General features: G+C 32.9%; 1 protein-coding gene across 1 annotated transcript; it reads right to left on the reverse strand.

Annotated features, from left to right (window-relative positions):
* Positions 1-617: 617 nt before the first annotated feature.
* On the reverse strand, positions 618-5,776 carry LOC18111071 (pyrophosphate-energized vacuolar membrane proton pump). Its single transcript, XM_006389360.3, has 8 exons — positions 5,268-5,776; positions 3,422-3,996; positions 2,951-3,330; positions 2,746-2,832; positions 2,334-2,664; positions 1,408-1,818; positions 1,229-1,288; positions 618-1,125 (listed from the first exon to the last, which is right to left on the reverse strand). Exons 1-8 carry the CDS (start codon positions 5,521-5,523, stop codon positions 919-921), a joined length of 2,307 nt encoding a protein of 768 aa, XP_006389422.2. The 5' UTR covers positions 5,524-5,776; the 3' UTR covers positions 618-918.
* Between the last annotated feature and the right edge of the window lie 8,764 nt (positions 5,777-14,540).

A 14,540-nucleotide genomic window follows, 5' to 3' on the forward strand; every position in this document is an offset into this window, starting at 1 on the left:
AAAATCCCTTAACAATCAGGGATTTCACCAAGAGAAGAAAATAAAAAACCTAAAATAATCATATCAGCTCATAAGTACAACTGTGCGATTCGGTAATTAACTCGAAAAAAATATAGAGTTATTAGATTATCTTGAATGAATTATTTTAATTTTAAAATTAACTTGATTAAACTTAAACAAAGTAAATTGAATTTTACAAGTTAAATTGTTAAATTTAACTTGAAACTCTATACGGAATCATGGATTCCCGATTTCAATACTAGTAACCAAGTTTGATAACAATGCTCGAAGTTGGAAATTCCGTACTTGCCCAAGGAGGGTATAAGATAACCTTAGGAGGCATGGTAGCTCAAAAGGACAAAGGAAGTAATAAACCTCCTTCTGAGAAAGCATTATAAAACTTCCCAATCCCCACGTGCCCTTCCAGCGACGTTGGAGAACTTGTCCCTTTGGCTGCGACCCTCCCCCATGCATTCTTTTTTTATTTATTTCCAATTAAATAACTCCGAATGCACTGCGCATATTACTGCAGCTGATTGATATATATCCAGGAGCAGAATCCATTTATGTTTTCAAATTTGAACTTGCATCTTCAAGGAAAACAAAATAGAGGCAACTCAAACAGAAGAAAGCATAATAAAATCAAAATTTGCGACAGATTTGCAAAAATTTAACTGTTCTTGCTAGAAAATAAAATGACAACTTTTTGTCCAGCTCTCTTCACTAGATTGATTATCATCATCGCAATCAGCCCCTTGAGCAGGGAAAATTTTCTCCACCAGTCAACATCAGGAGAGAGATTTAAAGTCCATCATCAACTACGAACTACACATATACTTTTGAGGGGAGAAAAATAGTAGGACAAAACAGTAGAGATGGGACTGGTGGACCATTTTCACTGCTTGTCATGTCTCGTTCTCAGAATATCTTGAAGAGCAGGCCTCCGTGTGTGGCGAAGAATGGGGCAAAGACAAGTGATTCAACGGCCATCAGTTTGATGAGGATGTTAAGTGATGGTCCTGATGTATCCTTCAATGGGTCCCCAATGGTGTCACCAATAACAGCTGCCTTGTGTGGATCTGATCCTTTAGGGCCAAGAGATCTTGCATGCTCAGAAACACCAGCCTGTTTCCAACAGAACAATGCAGGGCATGTTAGCATTACAAAACCACGATTTCAGAATGCCAAATTACAAATGAAGGAGTGATTGCGCCCGCTTAATGTATACCTCAATATATTTCTTGGCATTATCCCATGCACCACCAGTGTTGGAGGCAGAGATGGCAATCTAAAATATTGACACGGGAGAAATAAATGTTCAGACACGTTAGCAGGACTCCTAAACCTCAATAAATATAATCTCAAGTGTATGTAACTAGAGAAATTCTGTTAACCAGTAGCCTTTACCTGGACACCAGACACAAGGGACCCAGCAAGGACACCAGAGAGGGTTTCAACACCAAAAAAGATCCCAACAATAAGGGGTGTGAGCATGACAAGTGCACCAGGTGCGATCATCTCCTTGATGGAAGCATCGGTAGAGATCTTGACACAGGTTGCATAGTCAGGCTTGGCAGTGCCTTCCATCAAGCCAGGGATGGTGTTGAATTGCCTGCGTACTTCCTCAACCATCTTAAGAGCTGCACTTCCCACACTCTTCATTGTCATGGCAGAGAACCAATAAGGAAGCATTGCACCCACAATCAAACCAATGAAAACTTTAGGAGTCAACACATCAACCGTTGAAATAGCAGCACGGCTGACAAAGGCACCGAATAGGGCCAGGGAGACGAGAGCTGCAGAGCCAATGGCAAAGCCCTGAAAAAGGCAGCACAAAGATAATTTAGAAGTTTGCGAATAAAACCTTAGGTTCTGTCAGTGCAACAAGTCATTGCCAAATACTCTCTCAGTCAAACGAGATTAAGGATGTCTGTTCTACAACTAATGATGTAAATGCACTTGGATGCGAAAATGACTCAATCTGACAACAGATTACATAAGAAGTGGTCCCAGGACTTTGCAACGAGTAGGCAAGCATCCAACTTGTCTGATCATAAAATAAAAAAATCCAAAGTTTCATTTCCCAAAGAATAAAACAGGGGAAAATCCAAAACTATTGCTGAGGCAAGTTGCCTATTTCCTTGGTTGCGTGCTGAGAGCACCACTTGAAAGTGGTCCCATAAGAAAATATTTCAGTAAACCACTCCCTAACACATCAATGCATGAAAACATATGCAGAACTGCATTTTAACATGACAATTAAAGGCGATTGCAGATGTCAAGTACATCTCAAAAGGAAGTGATCTAAACTCAAGATGAGAGATTTTTCAGACCTTCCCAATAGCAGCAGTGGTGTTTCCGGCAGCATCAAGGGCATCAGTTCTCTCTCGGATTCTGTGGCTCATTCCTGCCATCTCAGCAATACCTCCGGCATTGTCACTAATGGGACCATATGCATCAATTGCCAACCCAGTGGCAATGGTACTCAGCATTCCAAGGGCAGCTACAGCAATACCGTACATAGCAGCAAAGGAGAAACTAACAAAAATGCTGACTGCAATCGCAAAGATAGGAATAATGACAGATTTATATCCCAAAGCAAGCCCAAAAATAACATTAGTGGCAGCTCCAGTTCGGCAGGAATCGGCAACGTCTTGAACAGGGCTGCAAATTTATGTAAAGGTCGAGTTAACTAATTGTTTAGGGAAAATAATAAGGAGAAATATGAACAGGAAAAAAGCTTACCTGTATGCATTGCTAGTATAGTACTCAGTTACAAATCCAATAACAAGACCAGCCCAGAGACCAACAGCAACACACAAGAAGAGTTGCCTGCAAGTAGAATTCAATGCTATAAGCAAATACTCCTTGAATGTAAAGAGTGAGATGGTAAAACTCGACTAGAAAGACACTAAATTTTTCTCAAAGGAACATCAATGATACATCTTACCAATTCTTGACAACTTTCTGGGTTCCGAAATTGAAGATGGTAAAGGAAGATGGGAGAGCAATCCAACTAACAATGGCAACTCCAATAGTCATCAGAACAGTGGAGATGATGAGTTGATTCTTTAGTGCTGGCTCAATTTCATTCACAGCCTTGATCTCGAAGAAATCGGTTGCAAATAAGGTGGTGAGCAAACAAACAATGATACCCACAGAACTGACAATAAGAGGATATAGCATTGGAGTAAACTCATGATTGATTCCAAAAGAGGAGATGGAAGCAACAACTAAGGCAGCACAAGAGGACTCGGCATATGAGCCGAAAAGATCAGATCCCATGCCAGCTATATCACCAACATTGTCACCTACATTGTCAGCAATCACCTGCAATCACAGAAGGAAATCAGATACAACCAAGACAAGAAATCACGTCATTTTTCAAGGTAAAATGTTATTTCTACAGAGGATTACTTACAGCAGGATTTCTTGGGTCATCCTCGGGAATGTTCCTTTCAACCTTGCCAACAAGATCAGCACCAACATCAGCAGCTTTGGTGTAGATACCTCCTGCAACTCTGCCAAAGAGAGCCATGGAAGATCCTCCAAGTCCATAACCAGTTATAGCTTCAAAAAGCCCTTCCCAGTCATCTCCGTAGTAGAGCTTGAAGAGATTGATGGCAATGTAAAGCACCAATAAACCATTTGCAGCAAGGAGAAAACCCATGACTGCCCCAGATCTAAATGCAGTGATGAAAGCCTTCCCAACACCTTTTCTTGCCTCCAGGGTGGTTCTGGCATTTGCATAGGTGGCAATTTTCATCCCGAGAAACCCAGAAACCACTGATGTGACGGCACCAAGCACGAAGGCTATGGTGCTGAAGCCAGCAGTGGCAAGAGCAGGCTTGCAAAGCTTCAATGGGTCATAGGTGCAAGGCTGACTCTTTGTGCTAAATCCCTCAACAGAGCCAAGGAAAACGAAAATCAAGATTGCAAATGCAACCATGAAAATTCCAACATATTGATATTCAGTGAAAAGGAAAGAAGTTGCACCTGCAGAGTGAAAAAAATCCGCATCCATAATTAGTATAAAAAAATGATATTAACTAAAAATTACTGTCACAACATAATGATGTAATGATGAAGTAAAAGACCACTATGTTGCAAAAAGGATCCAATACAAGAAAACATAGCAAGTCAATGCAGATTAAATTTTCAGTTATAGCAAGTCAATGCCGATTAAATTTTCAGTTATATATAAGCAAGAAATCACTATTATTGAACAGTGAGAACATATGTCAAGATGTCAGATACAATCCTGGATATGGCCTCTTCAAAAAGGTGATTTGTACTTCATAGCTTACCATTCACCAAGAAAGCATGAAGTTAACCAAAGGGACTCGAGAAGTATCAGTCATCTGTCAAAGACAGATCGAGAAGACACATTTGTATGATCCCCTAAACATCTGGTTTCTGGTTTTCACATCCTAGTTATCATTCGAAACAATTTTCAGCACATGAAAAAACGAGGCCAAGTCCTCACAGTCAATAATGCAAATAATAACTAAGGAAAGTAAATTCACCACAAAAATCCTTAAAAAAAGCCAAGAGCAACTAATCAACTTTATCAACAATCCATAATAATAAAAAAAAAACCATGTGCAAAACGCTTAGATCTATTGAAGATTTGCAATAACATCATCAAGACCTGTAGATCTAGCAAAATTTCAAGGAACACTGTCAACTTAAAACGGCAAAAAGTACCATTCCCGCCCCGTAGGAATCAGGGTTGACTGGTCGGTGGCAGCATATCAATACCAGAGCACACATGCCAGAAAATATCGCATTTACCATTGTAGTTATGACCAAACGTCCAAAATCTTTCTGCCTATCCATGCGTTCTCATTAAAAAATTATTACCATATTTCCAACACGAGAAACAACAAAAGAATTGCGAGATCTCGAAATTTTCCACCGACTAAAATATTATAAAAATAAGAATATAAAAGCTGGATTTTGTTTCTTTTAACTAAAAAAAAATAAACTTTAGCAAATAAAACAAAACAATAATCCCAAAAAAAATCCATACTTTCCACAGCACATAGAGCTCTGACTAAAAATAACCGCATACAAAATCCTTCACAAAAAAATACACAAGAAAAGCAATTCCTCGCGTGGAATAACCAAACTTTACCAGCAAAAACAGCTCATTGTCTTCCATTTCAAAACCAAAACACCGAATCAAGCAGGGATCTAAACTCAACAAGCCCAAAAACCACCAAACTTCAAAAAAAAAGCAGCGATATTACTATAATTTATTATACCTTCAGAGATGGCGTTTTGAATCTCAGCACATTTAAGAACAATATTATGGTCATTAAGTCCTTCTTCTTCTTCAATCAAGTAATCACCATGTCCATTCTTTCCAGCACCTCCACTGTTATTGGACGCCGCCGAACCCGGTGTAAGCTTGACCTTGGAGACCAACAGCCATTGAAAGAGAGAAAATCCGATTCCGATAATGGCACATACCGGAATCAGAATCTCCGTTCCCAGATCTGGCAAAATCGGCGAACCCATCCCTACGAAACCCTGATTTTATCTTGTTTGTTTGTTTCTCCACTAACAGGAGAGAAAGAGAGCGAGCGAGAGAGAGAGAGAGGAGTGTGCTCCTGATGAGGAATGTGTGATATGGTGAAGGGGAGAGAGAGAGAGAGACTGTTATTTATAGTGAGTGACGAACGGATCTCATAAAAAAGAGGGCCAGCCAGATGGTAAAAGTCAAAAACAGCACATGGGGTCGAATACAAATTTACTATTTTTGGTTCTGAAGGCTTAATTGGGAATATGCGTTTTTTGTGCTCAAACTTGCGGTATTTATGGTAGTTGGGGGACTAGATTAGATTTTTTTTTTTGGTAGGAGGATGAGATTCGATTTTTTTGGATGTGTTAGAGTTTTTTTTTTATAGTTATTGATGTTATTTTAGAGGTTATTTTTTAAAATATTTTTTTTATTTTAAAAAATTTATTTTGACATTAAAATATTAAAACAATAAAAAAAAAATTAAAAGAGGTGTGATTGAGTTGCCAAAACAATAGTCTTTTCTTTGTGAGAGTTTTAAGATGTGTTCTTGACAAGAAGTGCTGCCGTAAAGGTAAGTTCTTAACTTCATTAAGATTTTTGGTAGAGTTTAACCATGTCTTAATATTTCAAGGATGATAATTACGAGGGAAGTAGTTAAACTAATCATGTTTTAAGTTTGTTTTCTAGAAATTATCAGTTTGAGTCTTATAAATTTCATAGTCACTGGAGGCTTATATGATCGTTAACTTCAGGGTCCGTGGGATTAGTCGAGGTACACGCAAACTGGTCTGGACATCCACGTTAATAAAAAAAAAAATAATGCAATATTATTATTAAGGCAATTACGAGGGAATTGAGGATGGATATGTATGATTTAAAAATATTTGAATTTGACACACAAATTGATCTTGAATTACCCTAAATCATTGTAAAAAAAAATAAAAAAAAACTTTCGCTAAAAACAATAAATCAACATCATTATACACAATTACTAGATAGAGAGGCTGATTTAATTTTTTATTTCGACAAATCACTCGTCAAGGGTAAATTTACTACAACAAAACAATGGGTATAAAATACAATGTCGAGGGTGGAGTATGGAAAACAGGAGCGACCAAGGATTACTGATTTTCTCTTAACCATGGATGGAGGGCATGCATTTAGGGTTTGAAAAATTGACATGTCACTTGTCGTCGTAAAATTCACACCTAGAAATTAAGATATAAACTTAATTATTTATGAAGTGTGAACCTTGTATAAGATTATATATTATTTGATTAACGTCTCATCAACAATAATATATTTAAAAAATTATTGAGTTGACGTTACTCGTGTTATTTTTAAATAGTATTGATATGTTAATATTAAAAATAAATTTTAAAAAAATAAAAAATATTATTTTAATATATTTTCAAATAAATATTTTAAAAAACAACGTGTGCCATGTTTTAAAAGAATCATTGGCTATAAAAAAAATTGTATAGCATCATATTGAGTTGGCGTTACCTCGTATTATTTTTGAATAATTTTGATATGTTAATATTAAAAATAAATTTTAAAAAATAAAAAATATTATTTTAATATATTTTTAAATAAATATTTTAAAAAATAATGTGTGTTCCATGTTCTAAAAGAATCATTGGCTATAAAAAATTGTATAGCATCATATTGAGTTGGCGTTACCTCGTATTATTTTTGAATAGTTTTGATATGTTAATATTAAAAATAAATTTTAAAAAATAAATTTTAATATATTTTTAAATAAATATTTAAAAAAAACAACTTGTATGCCATGTTCTAAAAGAATCTTTGGGTATAGAAAATTGTATAGCATCAAAGTCAACAATAAATAAGTCATAAAATCTAAAAGACACAGCTCTAGAATAACAATTACGTGTTATTGTAATTGTTAAGGGTAAACAAGTTGACGTGTCACTTGACAAAATAAAATTGAAGACTCTCTTATTTTAATTAACATCCCATCAACATTAATATATTTCTAAGGATTATTGAGTTGGCCATTGATGCACCCGACAACACACCCCCTTATCGCCTGCCCGAGTCATAGTGAGTTTTTGAGAGTGTATAATTCTGTCTCTCAATGTTTTTTTAATGATTTTAATATATTAATACAAAAAGATAGAAAAAAATTACTTCTTATTTAATAATTTTAATATATTAATATTAAAAAATTAAACAAAATCTTCTTGAGCATCAAATATTTTAAAAAAGCACCTTGTTACTGGACAATACCTATTTGGTTGTTTTTGTTTGTTTTTGCGTTTTAAAAGTGTTTTTGAAATAAATTTCAAATTTTTTTCTTTATTTTAAATTAATATTTTTTTGGTTTTTTTATATTATTTTGATATGCTGATGTCAAAAATAATTTTTTAAAAATAAAAAAATATATTTTAATACATTTTTAAACAAAAATATTTTGAAAAACAACCATTACTACACTCTCCGGCACCCTAATTCTTTTGTGATCGGTGTGCAACTCAATACTCTCCGGCACCCTAATTCTTTTGTGATCGGTGTGCAACTCAATCCATTTGCTGATTAGTGGATAGATTAACTAACAACTTGACACTCAAAATCGATGGACAGATGATCAAGGATTAACTTATATGTTTCTTATAACAAGGGATTAACTTACTAGCTTCCTAGAAATACATGGACTAGGTTGAGCTTTTATTTTAACTTTTGTTTTTTCATTTTCCTCCCCGCTCTCTTTTTTTCTTTGCTAATTAGCCCACCCAATTCTTACAACAGAACAGATATAATTATTGCAGAAAAGGCCAAGGAAATTGAAGAGATGTTTATCCTTAGAGGCCCTCTCTCAGCCAAGGAAATTTATGACATTAAAACAGATAAATTTATTTATTTATTTATTTCTTGAAAACTACACAGCAAACCTTATCATCGAAACCCACAAACCGTTCAACTTTCGGTCCTATGAGAGAATGTCATTCTGGCGATGCAGTGGGCAGTGAGAGCATTAATTTTGGAGAGTTTTGTTTTGTCTTGATGGGTTTTTTTTATTATTATTTATTTTTAATCTTCTGTGCTGCTCCATCACCATTGATTGGTTTCTAATTTCCAGGCTTCGATCTCATCATGAGGTGGCGATTTTATTCGGATAACTCTCACAACAGCAGCGTCTTTTAGACGCATTCCAGAATCCGACTTTTTATCTTTCCTGCGCCAATTTTAAAGCGTAAAAGATAATATGTTTTTTTTAATTTTAAAATATATTAAAATAATATTATTTTATTTTTTAAAATTTATTTTTAAAATCAACTAATCAAACCTATTCAAAAATAAAAATAAAAATTTGAATTAAAAAATTTAGATACATGATTGACTACGCTTCCAAAAACACCCTACATTTCCTTTCCTTTCTTTTTTTTTTTATTATTATTTTTTAATAGTTAAATTTAAATACTAGTTGTAAAATTGTTCGAGTTAACTTGTAATAAGAGTTAACTTGTAATAAGAAATAAATTACAGATGAAGAAGGTTCGTTCAATTATTTTTTAAAAAATAATTAAAACAATATTATTGAAAAAATAATTATAAAAAAATAATAAATTAAGAGCCGAGTTTTAATTAGGTTTAATCAGATTAACTGAGTTTTTTTTATATACATTTTTTTTAATTAAGATTGATCAAGTTCCCTCGATGTTTATCAACTCTACAGTCCCATACGAGTTTTACGAATATGATTTATTTTTTCACTAGTCGATTAAACGACAAAGAAGAGAATTTAAGCAGGTCTCAGTCTTGGTCCCATTACTGATTTCCTTAACCTTATTAGAAGTGTCGCCTCAGTTTTAATTCTAAGATGGTGTGTGAAGGTCTATCCAGGTACGAGGGATGGGCTGATACTTGTCGGATTTATGCTAATTATCCATTTGATTTTAAAAAAAGAATGAGGTGTTTTTTTTTTTTTACTATCTTGTCCAAAATGCCAACGAACCTTGTTTATATATATATATATATAAACTAATCATGGGATCAGCTTGAATTTGATATATTAGGATGTTTGGCAATGTGTTTGAAAAACATTTATAAAAAAATTTGATTTTTTTAAAAATTAATATATTTTTGATATTTTTAAATTATTTTGATGTGTTAATATCAAAAATAATTTTAAAAAAATAAAAAAAAACATTATTGGTATACTTTTCTGAATGAAAAACACTTTGAAAAGCAACCACAGTTACAAATCAACTTTTTTATCTTTGGATTTAAGTTTTTTCTTCATATTATCGAAGTAAATTTTTATGCCAACAATTTTTCAATTATTTTTTATTATTATTAACAATCTGACTTTGTTATAGGTTAAATTTTAAAAAAATTAGAAATAATATAATCATGGAGAGATCTAAAATATTTATTTTTTATTTGCCAAGAAGTTATTATAATATTTTATATAAAAAACCCTATTAATACTAACTACATAAATAAAAATAGCAAAATTGTTATCTTTAGATAGAAAAACATAATAATACTAAATATAAAAATTTATACTTTATTAAAAAACCATCCTTCACTATAAACACGTTAAACACAATGTTCTTGAGGTATAACCTCCTCGATCGAAAGTCCAATGGTGCTATCATCGAACATAACATGAACATGATGCTCAGTCGAGGGAGAAAAAAAAAGTGCGAGCACAAGGAATAATCCGAGGGTTAATTATATTTAATATCCATCGAATTAATATAAAAATACACCAAACAACAAATAAATACAAGAAGGTGTGAACAATATTTTATTTCCAATAAATATAGAAAGGTGCTGGAGCACAGTCATGCCCGTTGGGATCATGCAATCGAAATAATAGGTGCATGGTACATGTGGGTATCGTGCACATTATTGAGGCTGTAATGTCGAATCATCTTAATACCATGTCGCTTAACAACCACAATAGAATGAGTTTTTTTATTTATTATTATCGTAGGTATTCGGGTCAGCTCGTGCGTATCTCAACTAATCCTACGGGTTCTAAAATTAATAATCATGTAAGTTTTCAGTAGCTCTAAGATTTATGAAACTCGAACAGGTAATCTTTAAAAAATAAATTTATAACCTAACTTATTAAACTATATTTATCTTATTAGATTTTTTTACTAAGTGGGATTGGGATTTGCTTTTTTTTATATATATATATATAACATCCTTTGGTTAAATTACTTTGATTGGACCATCTCAATTCCCGAAGGGAAGAGATGAGGACCATTTACCCAGAATCTGACAATGGCCGATCAGCCACCACCACGCAAAACACATGTACAGAGCAGATCGAATCTGTTCTATTTTGATGCCATTTCTCCTGAAACATTGGACCCGCTTCTTGGTATCAATGAATAAATATAAAGTATTATTTAATTTAATTTAATTTAATTTCATTGTTTTCTTAATCTGATCTCTCTTATTTGTTGCTGATCAAAACTCGACACCTCACCTGAAGTATACAGCATAAATTCTTAGTGTTCTCTGTAACTAGAATCTTAAACGGTGATTTTTGTCTCTGTTTTTTAAAATATATCTATAGGAATGTTCGGTGTCGAAAAAATAAAAATAAAAACAAAGATAATATATTTAAAGATATAAAAATTCATTCCAAGACCATTTTTATTTTATTCTATCTTTATATTTATGTGTCTTTAGCTAAATATTTTTTTATTTTAATTGTCTTCGTCTCTTGTACGAGACACCAATCAATTGCCACATTACATATAAATATTATTATGTTATCTAAATAATATTTACAATACATAATATAATATATTTTTTTATTGATTTCAATACAAATACAATGTAAACTATTTATTTAATCGAATAATTTTAATTATTTTTTATTGTTCTAAAAATTACATCATTTTAAGAACTCCATCACTCTAAAAGCTCACATCCATTATCCTACCCTCTAAGTTAAAAACACATGTTAAGATGGTTGGACCCTGTAGTTGCTAATATGATGGTCACTAAAAGTTTACATGGCCGTTAACTTCAGGGCTCGTAGAATTAGTCGAGGTACACGTAAACTGACCCGGACACCCATGTTAATAAAAAAAAACACATGTTAAGATCATGTTTCTAAATCACATTCTAGATAAATCATCTACATCTAAATTAACGTGCTTATATTAAAAAAAAATTCTTAACAACGAATCAAGTTAGAACATAGAACAATAATACAGTCATAATCTTGATTGTCTTAATATCAATATTTTATTGTAGTAGCTAGACAATTTACACCGCTAAGTTACTCTTTATGTCCAGATCCTTTGTGTTCGACTTCAATATCTGACAGACAAAAGATTGCAATATCTTCACATACATTGTTTTTTTTCCCCTTTAAATAGTAGTTAATTAGGCATCACTTTCAATAGTCTGCATAGCTATTATTTTAATGCATTTATAGTTTATAATGCATTTATATTAAAAATATATATTATTGTAATGCATTTATAATTAAAAATTATTTTTAAAAATAATGTAATCACAGTAAAAAAAATTCATAAATGGTCAATTCATGTGCTTTGATTTGATTTTTGCTTGTTGAATTTAAAAAAATTAAAAAAATGTTTTTTTTATCGTTTTGATATAATAATTTTAAAAATAAATTTTAAAAATAAAAAATTTTTAATATATTTTTAAACAAAATATATTTTTAAAAAATAATCTCTATCAAAATATAAATCATCAATTCATGTGATAGATTTCTGATCTGCTATTAATTAAAAATTATGCTGAAGGTGTATTCGATTTCCTTTTCCCGCGGGCCATGCAAGTTTTGATTTCTTGCAAATCTGATTTTTGTCCTCTAACTCGTGAATAGCAAGTAGACAATAAACTAGAGGTTGGGTCATGAGCCACTGTAACTACACACCAATAACAAAATATAGTATGTCGTGGCTCGGGGGACCTTCGGTTAGCGAGGTGAGGTTAGAACGGGACTGTCATGGCTGTTCAGTGGTCATGTGGGACCTGAACCCATTTTTCTTTCATGAGCTGACCTCGCACCACCCCATTTGCTAGATTTTACCTTCACTGATCTATCTTTGTGGTTTGCAGGCAAATCATTTTGGTGGTGCTAATTATAATTAAAATTAAAAAAGAAAATAACTGAGCTAAGTAAAAAGTAGCTGAGCTGGACATGTATGGCCCAGATTGGTAGTCTATGGGCTAGGGCACATGACTGGTATCCAAAGCCAACTTGTATAATGAACTTTTAGCAAGGCAGGGCCAGCTACAAACGAGTACAAGAATAAATATAAAATTTGCTGTGAAATAAACTTGGTCTATTAGCATCGAGGGTTCGAATTTCAGAGAAAGTTATAACAACATAATTTATTATAAATATAGAACCTTGAGACTGGATCATCTATTTAAAATTGATTGCAGATCTGTTTTATTTTTTATATATAAAATTCCCTAATGATATCCTAATCATTAAGCAATAACTAACACGTAATTAATGATTCTTGTACAATGATGGATGGATTTGTTCAAGTGTCATTCATGTCTCTATCGTTCTAGTTTACAAATCCATTCAACAATGTTCCTGGCGTTGTTTTCTTCATGGGCATTTTCTTTATCATGGAGATTTAAAAGAAAAAAGGTCCTCTCAGCTTAAAAAATAGAAAAGAAAAGAAAAGAAAAGAAAAGGAAGGAATACATCGTCGTGCTCGGGAGTTTCTTAAAACCAGGACTGATAGAGACCGATGCTTACTGGGGCATTTACTTTTGTGTTGCACAAGATATTCCAAGAACAACTCTTGCTTTATCACCATATATAGAACTACTTTAGAGGAGGAGTTGCAGCGCTACTGTGGAGGTGATTAAGATAGGAACCATGTCCTCTAACCAATAATGGAGCTAAAAAGTCACTTCGTCTAGTCATGAAATTTGGTAGTCTGCGCATGCTGTGGATGAAGCCTTCTCTTGTACCAACTTCTTCCCCTATCATTGGTGGCAATGGTATTCATTCACGTGATCAAGTCATCTTTGTTACCTCCAACCTTGAAGTTTGTGAGACTTGAACCGGTGATTTTTAAGAAGCAAACTCAAAATATGATCAGTTGAATTACAACTCTCAGGATTCATCTTGGCACTTCTCTTAATTCGATTCTTCATACCATTCTTGGTGTATGTCTTTCTCTCCTTCCATTCCTATAGTACTTTTGTTCGCATAAGCCCGAGTTATGATATGGTTCTATGTTCTTTGTATTCTGACAGGTAATGTGAAACTAATGATGGGATAATAATAAAACTGTGTTTGTTTTTGTGGTTGAGTACAATTCATTTATACACAAAAATCAACTATAAAAGCTAGGTTTTTTTTGTTTTTTTGGTGGGTTTCCATGTAAAAACCTCAATCTCAATCACAAAAACAAACACATCTAGATAATGGGTACCAAATGCTCGTGAAAGACGTGAAGGTTTGTATTTTTCAAAAAATATATTATTTTATTATTAGACTTAGTTAGATATATAATCCAAAAAAGAATTTGAGTTACTTAATTATTGGGTCAACTTAAAGGTTACTAGATCATTTGGATTAATTTTGTTTTATATCAAAATAAGTTTTTTTAAAAAATATTTATTGATTAACTTGGATGAATTTAAATTAAATTTAATCGAGTTAACTAAGTTTAATAAAGTTAATATTTTTTTCAATTCAAATTGAACCTGACTGACTTGAGTAAGACTCAGGGTTATGAGTGAAATTCTCAAATTTACTCTTTAGAGAAGGACCGAGTTTAATAGCTATATAGATTAACCTTTTTGACCCGTATTTTGACGTTTTGTTTCATTTAAAGAAAAAGTAAAGAAAGACCTATTGGGCCTTATTGTTTCTTAGGCCTAAGGCTACAGAGCCTCGTAACTTGGAGCAGCTGGGCTACAAGGCCACCCTAATATCTCATACTGAAAAATCAAGAAGAGGGGAAATTAAAGGAGTAAAATTTCATGAACAAATCCCAGAAAGGATAGCTTGCAT

The sequence above is a fragment of the Populus trichocarpa genome, chromosome 18 (genome assembly GCF_000002775.5).
Source record: "Populus trichocarpa isolate Nisqually-1 chromosome 18, P.trichocarpa_v4.1, whole genome shotgun sequence".
Taxonomy (NCBI): domain Eukaryota; kingdom Viridiplantae; phylum Streptophyta; class Magnoliopsida; order Malpighiales; family Salicaceae; genus Populus; species Populus trichocarpa.

What these genes read in the sequence shown, in the direction of transcription:
- LOC18111071 (XM_006389360.3), bottom strand. Translation starts at nt 5,523, where the DNA reads ATGGGTTCGCCGATTTTGCCAGATCTGGGAACGGAGATTCTGATTCCG. An exon ending in ATGACCCAAGAAATCCTGCT is followed by an intron (nt 3,331 to 3,421) that starts GTAAGTAATCCT and finishes CTGTGATTGCAG; the next exon opens with GTGATTGCTGACAATGTAGG. An exon ending in CCACTGCTGCTATTGGGAAG is followed by an intron (nt 1,819 to 2,333) that starts GTCTGAAAAATC and finishes TGCCTTTTTCAG; the next exon opens with GGCTTTGCCATTGGCTCTGC.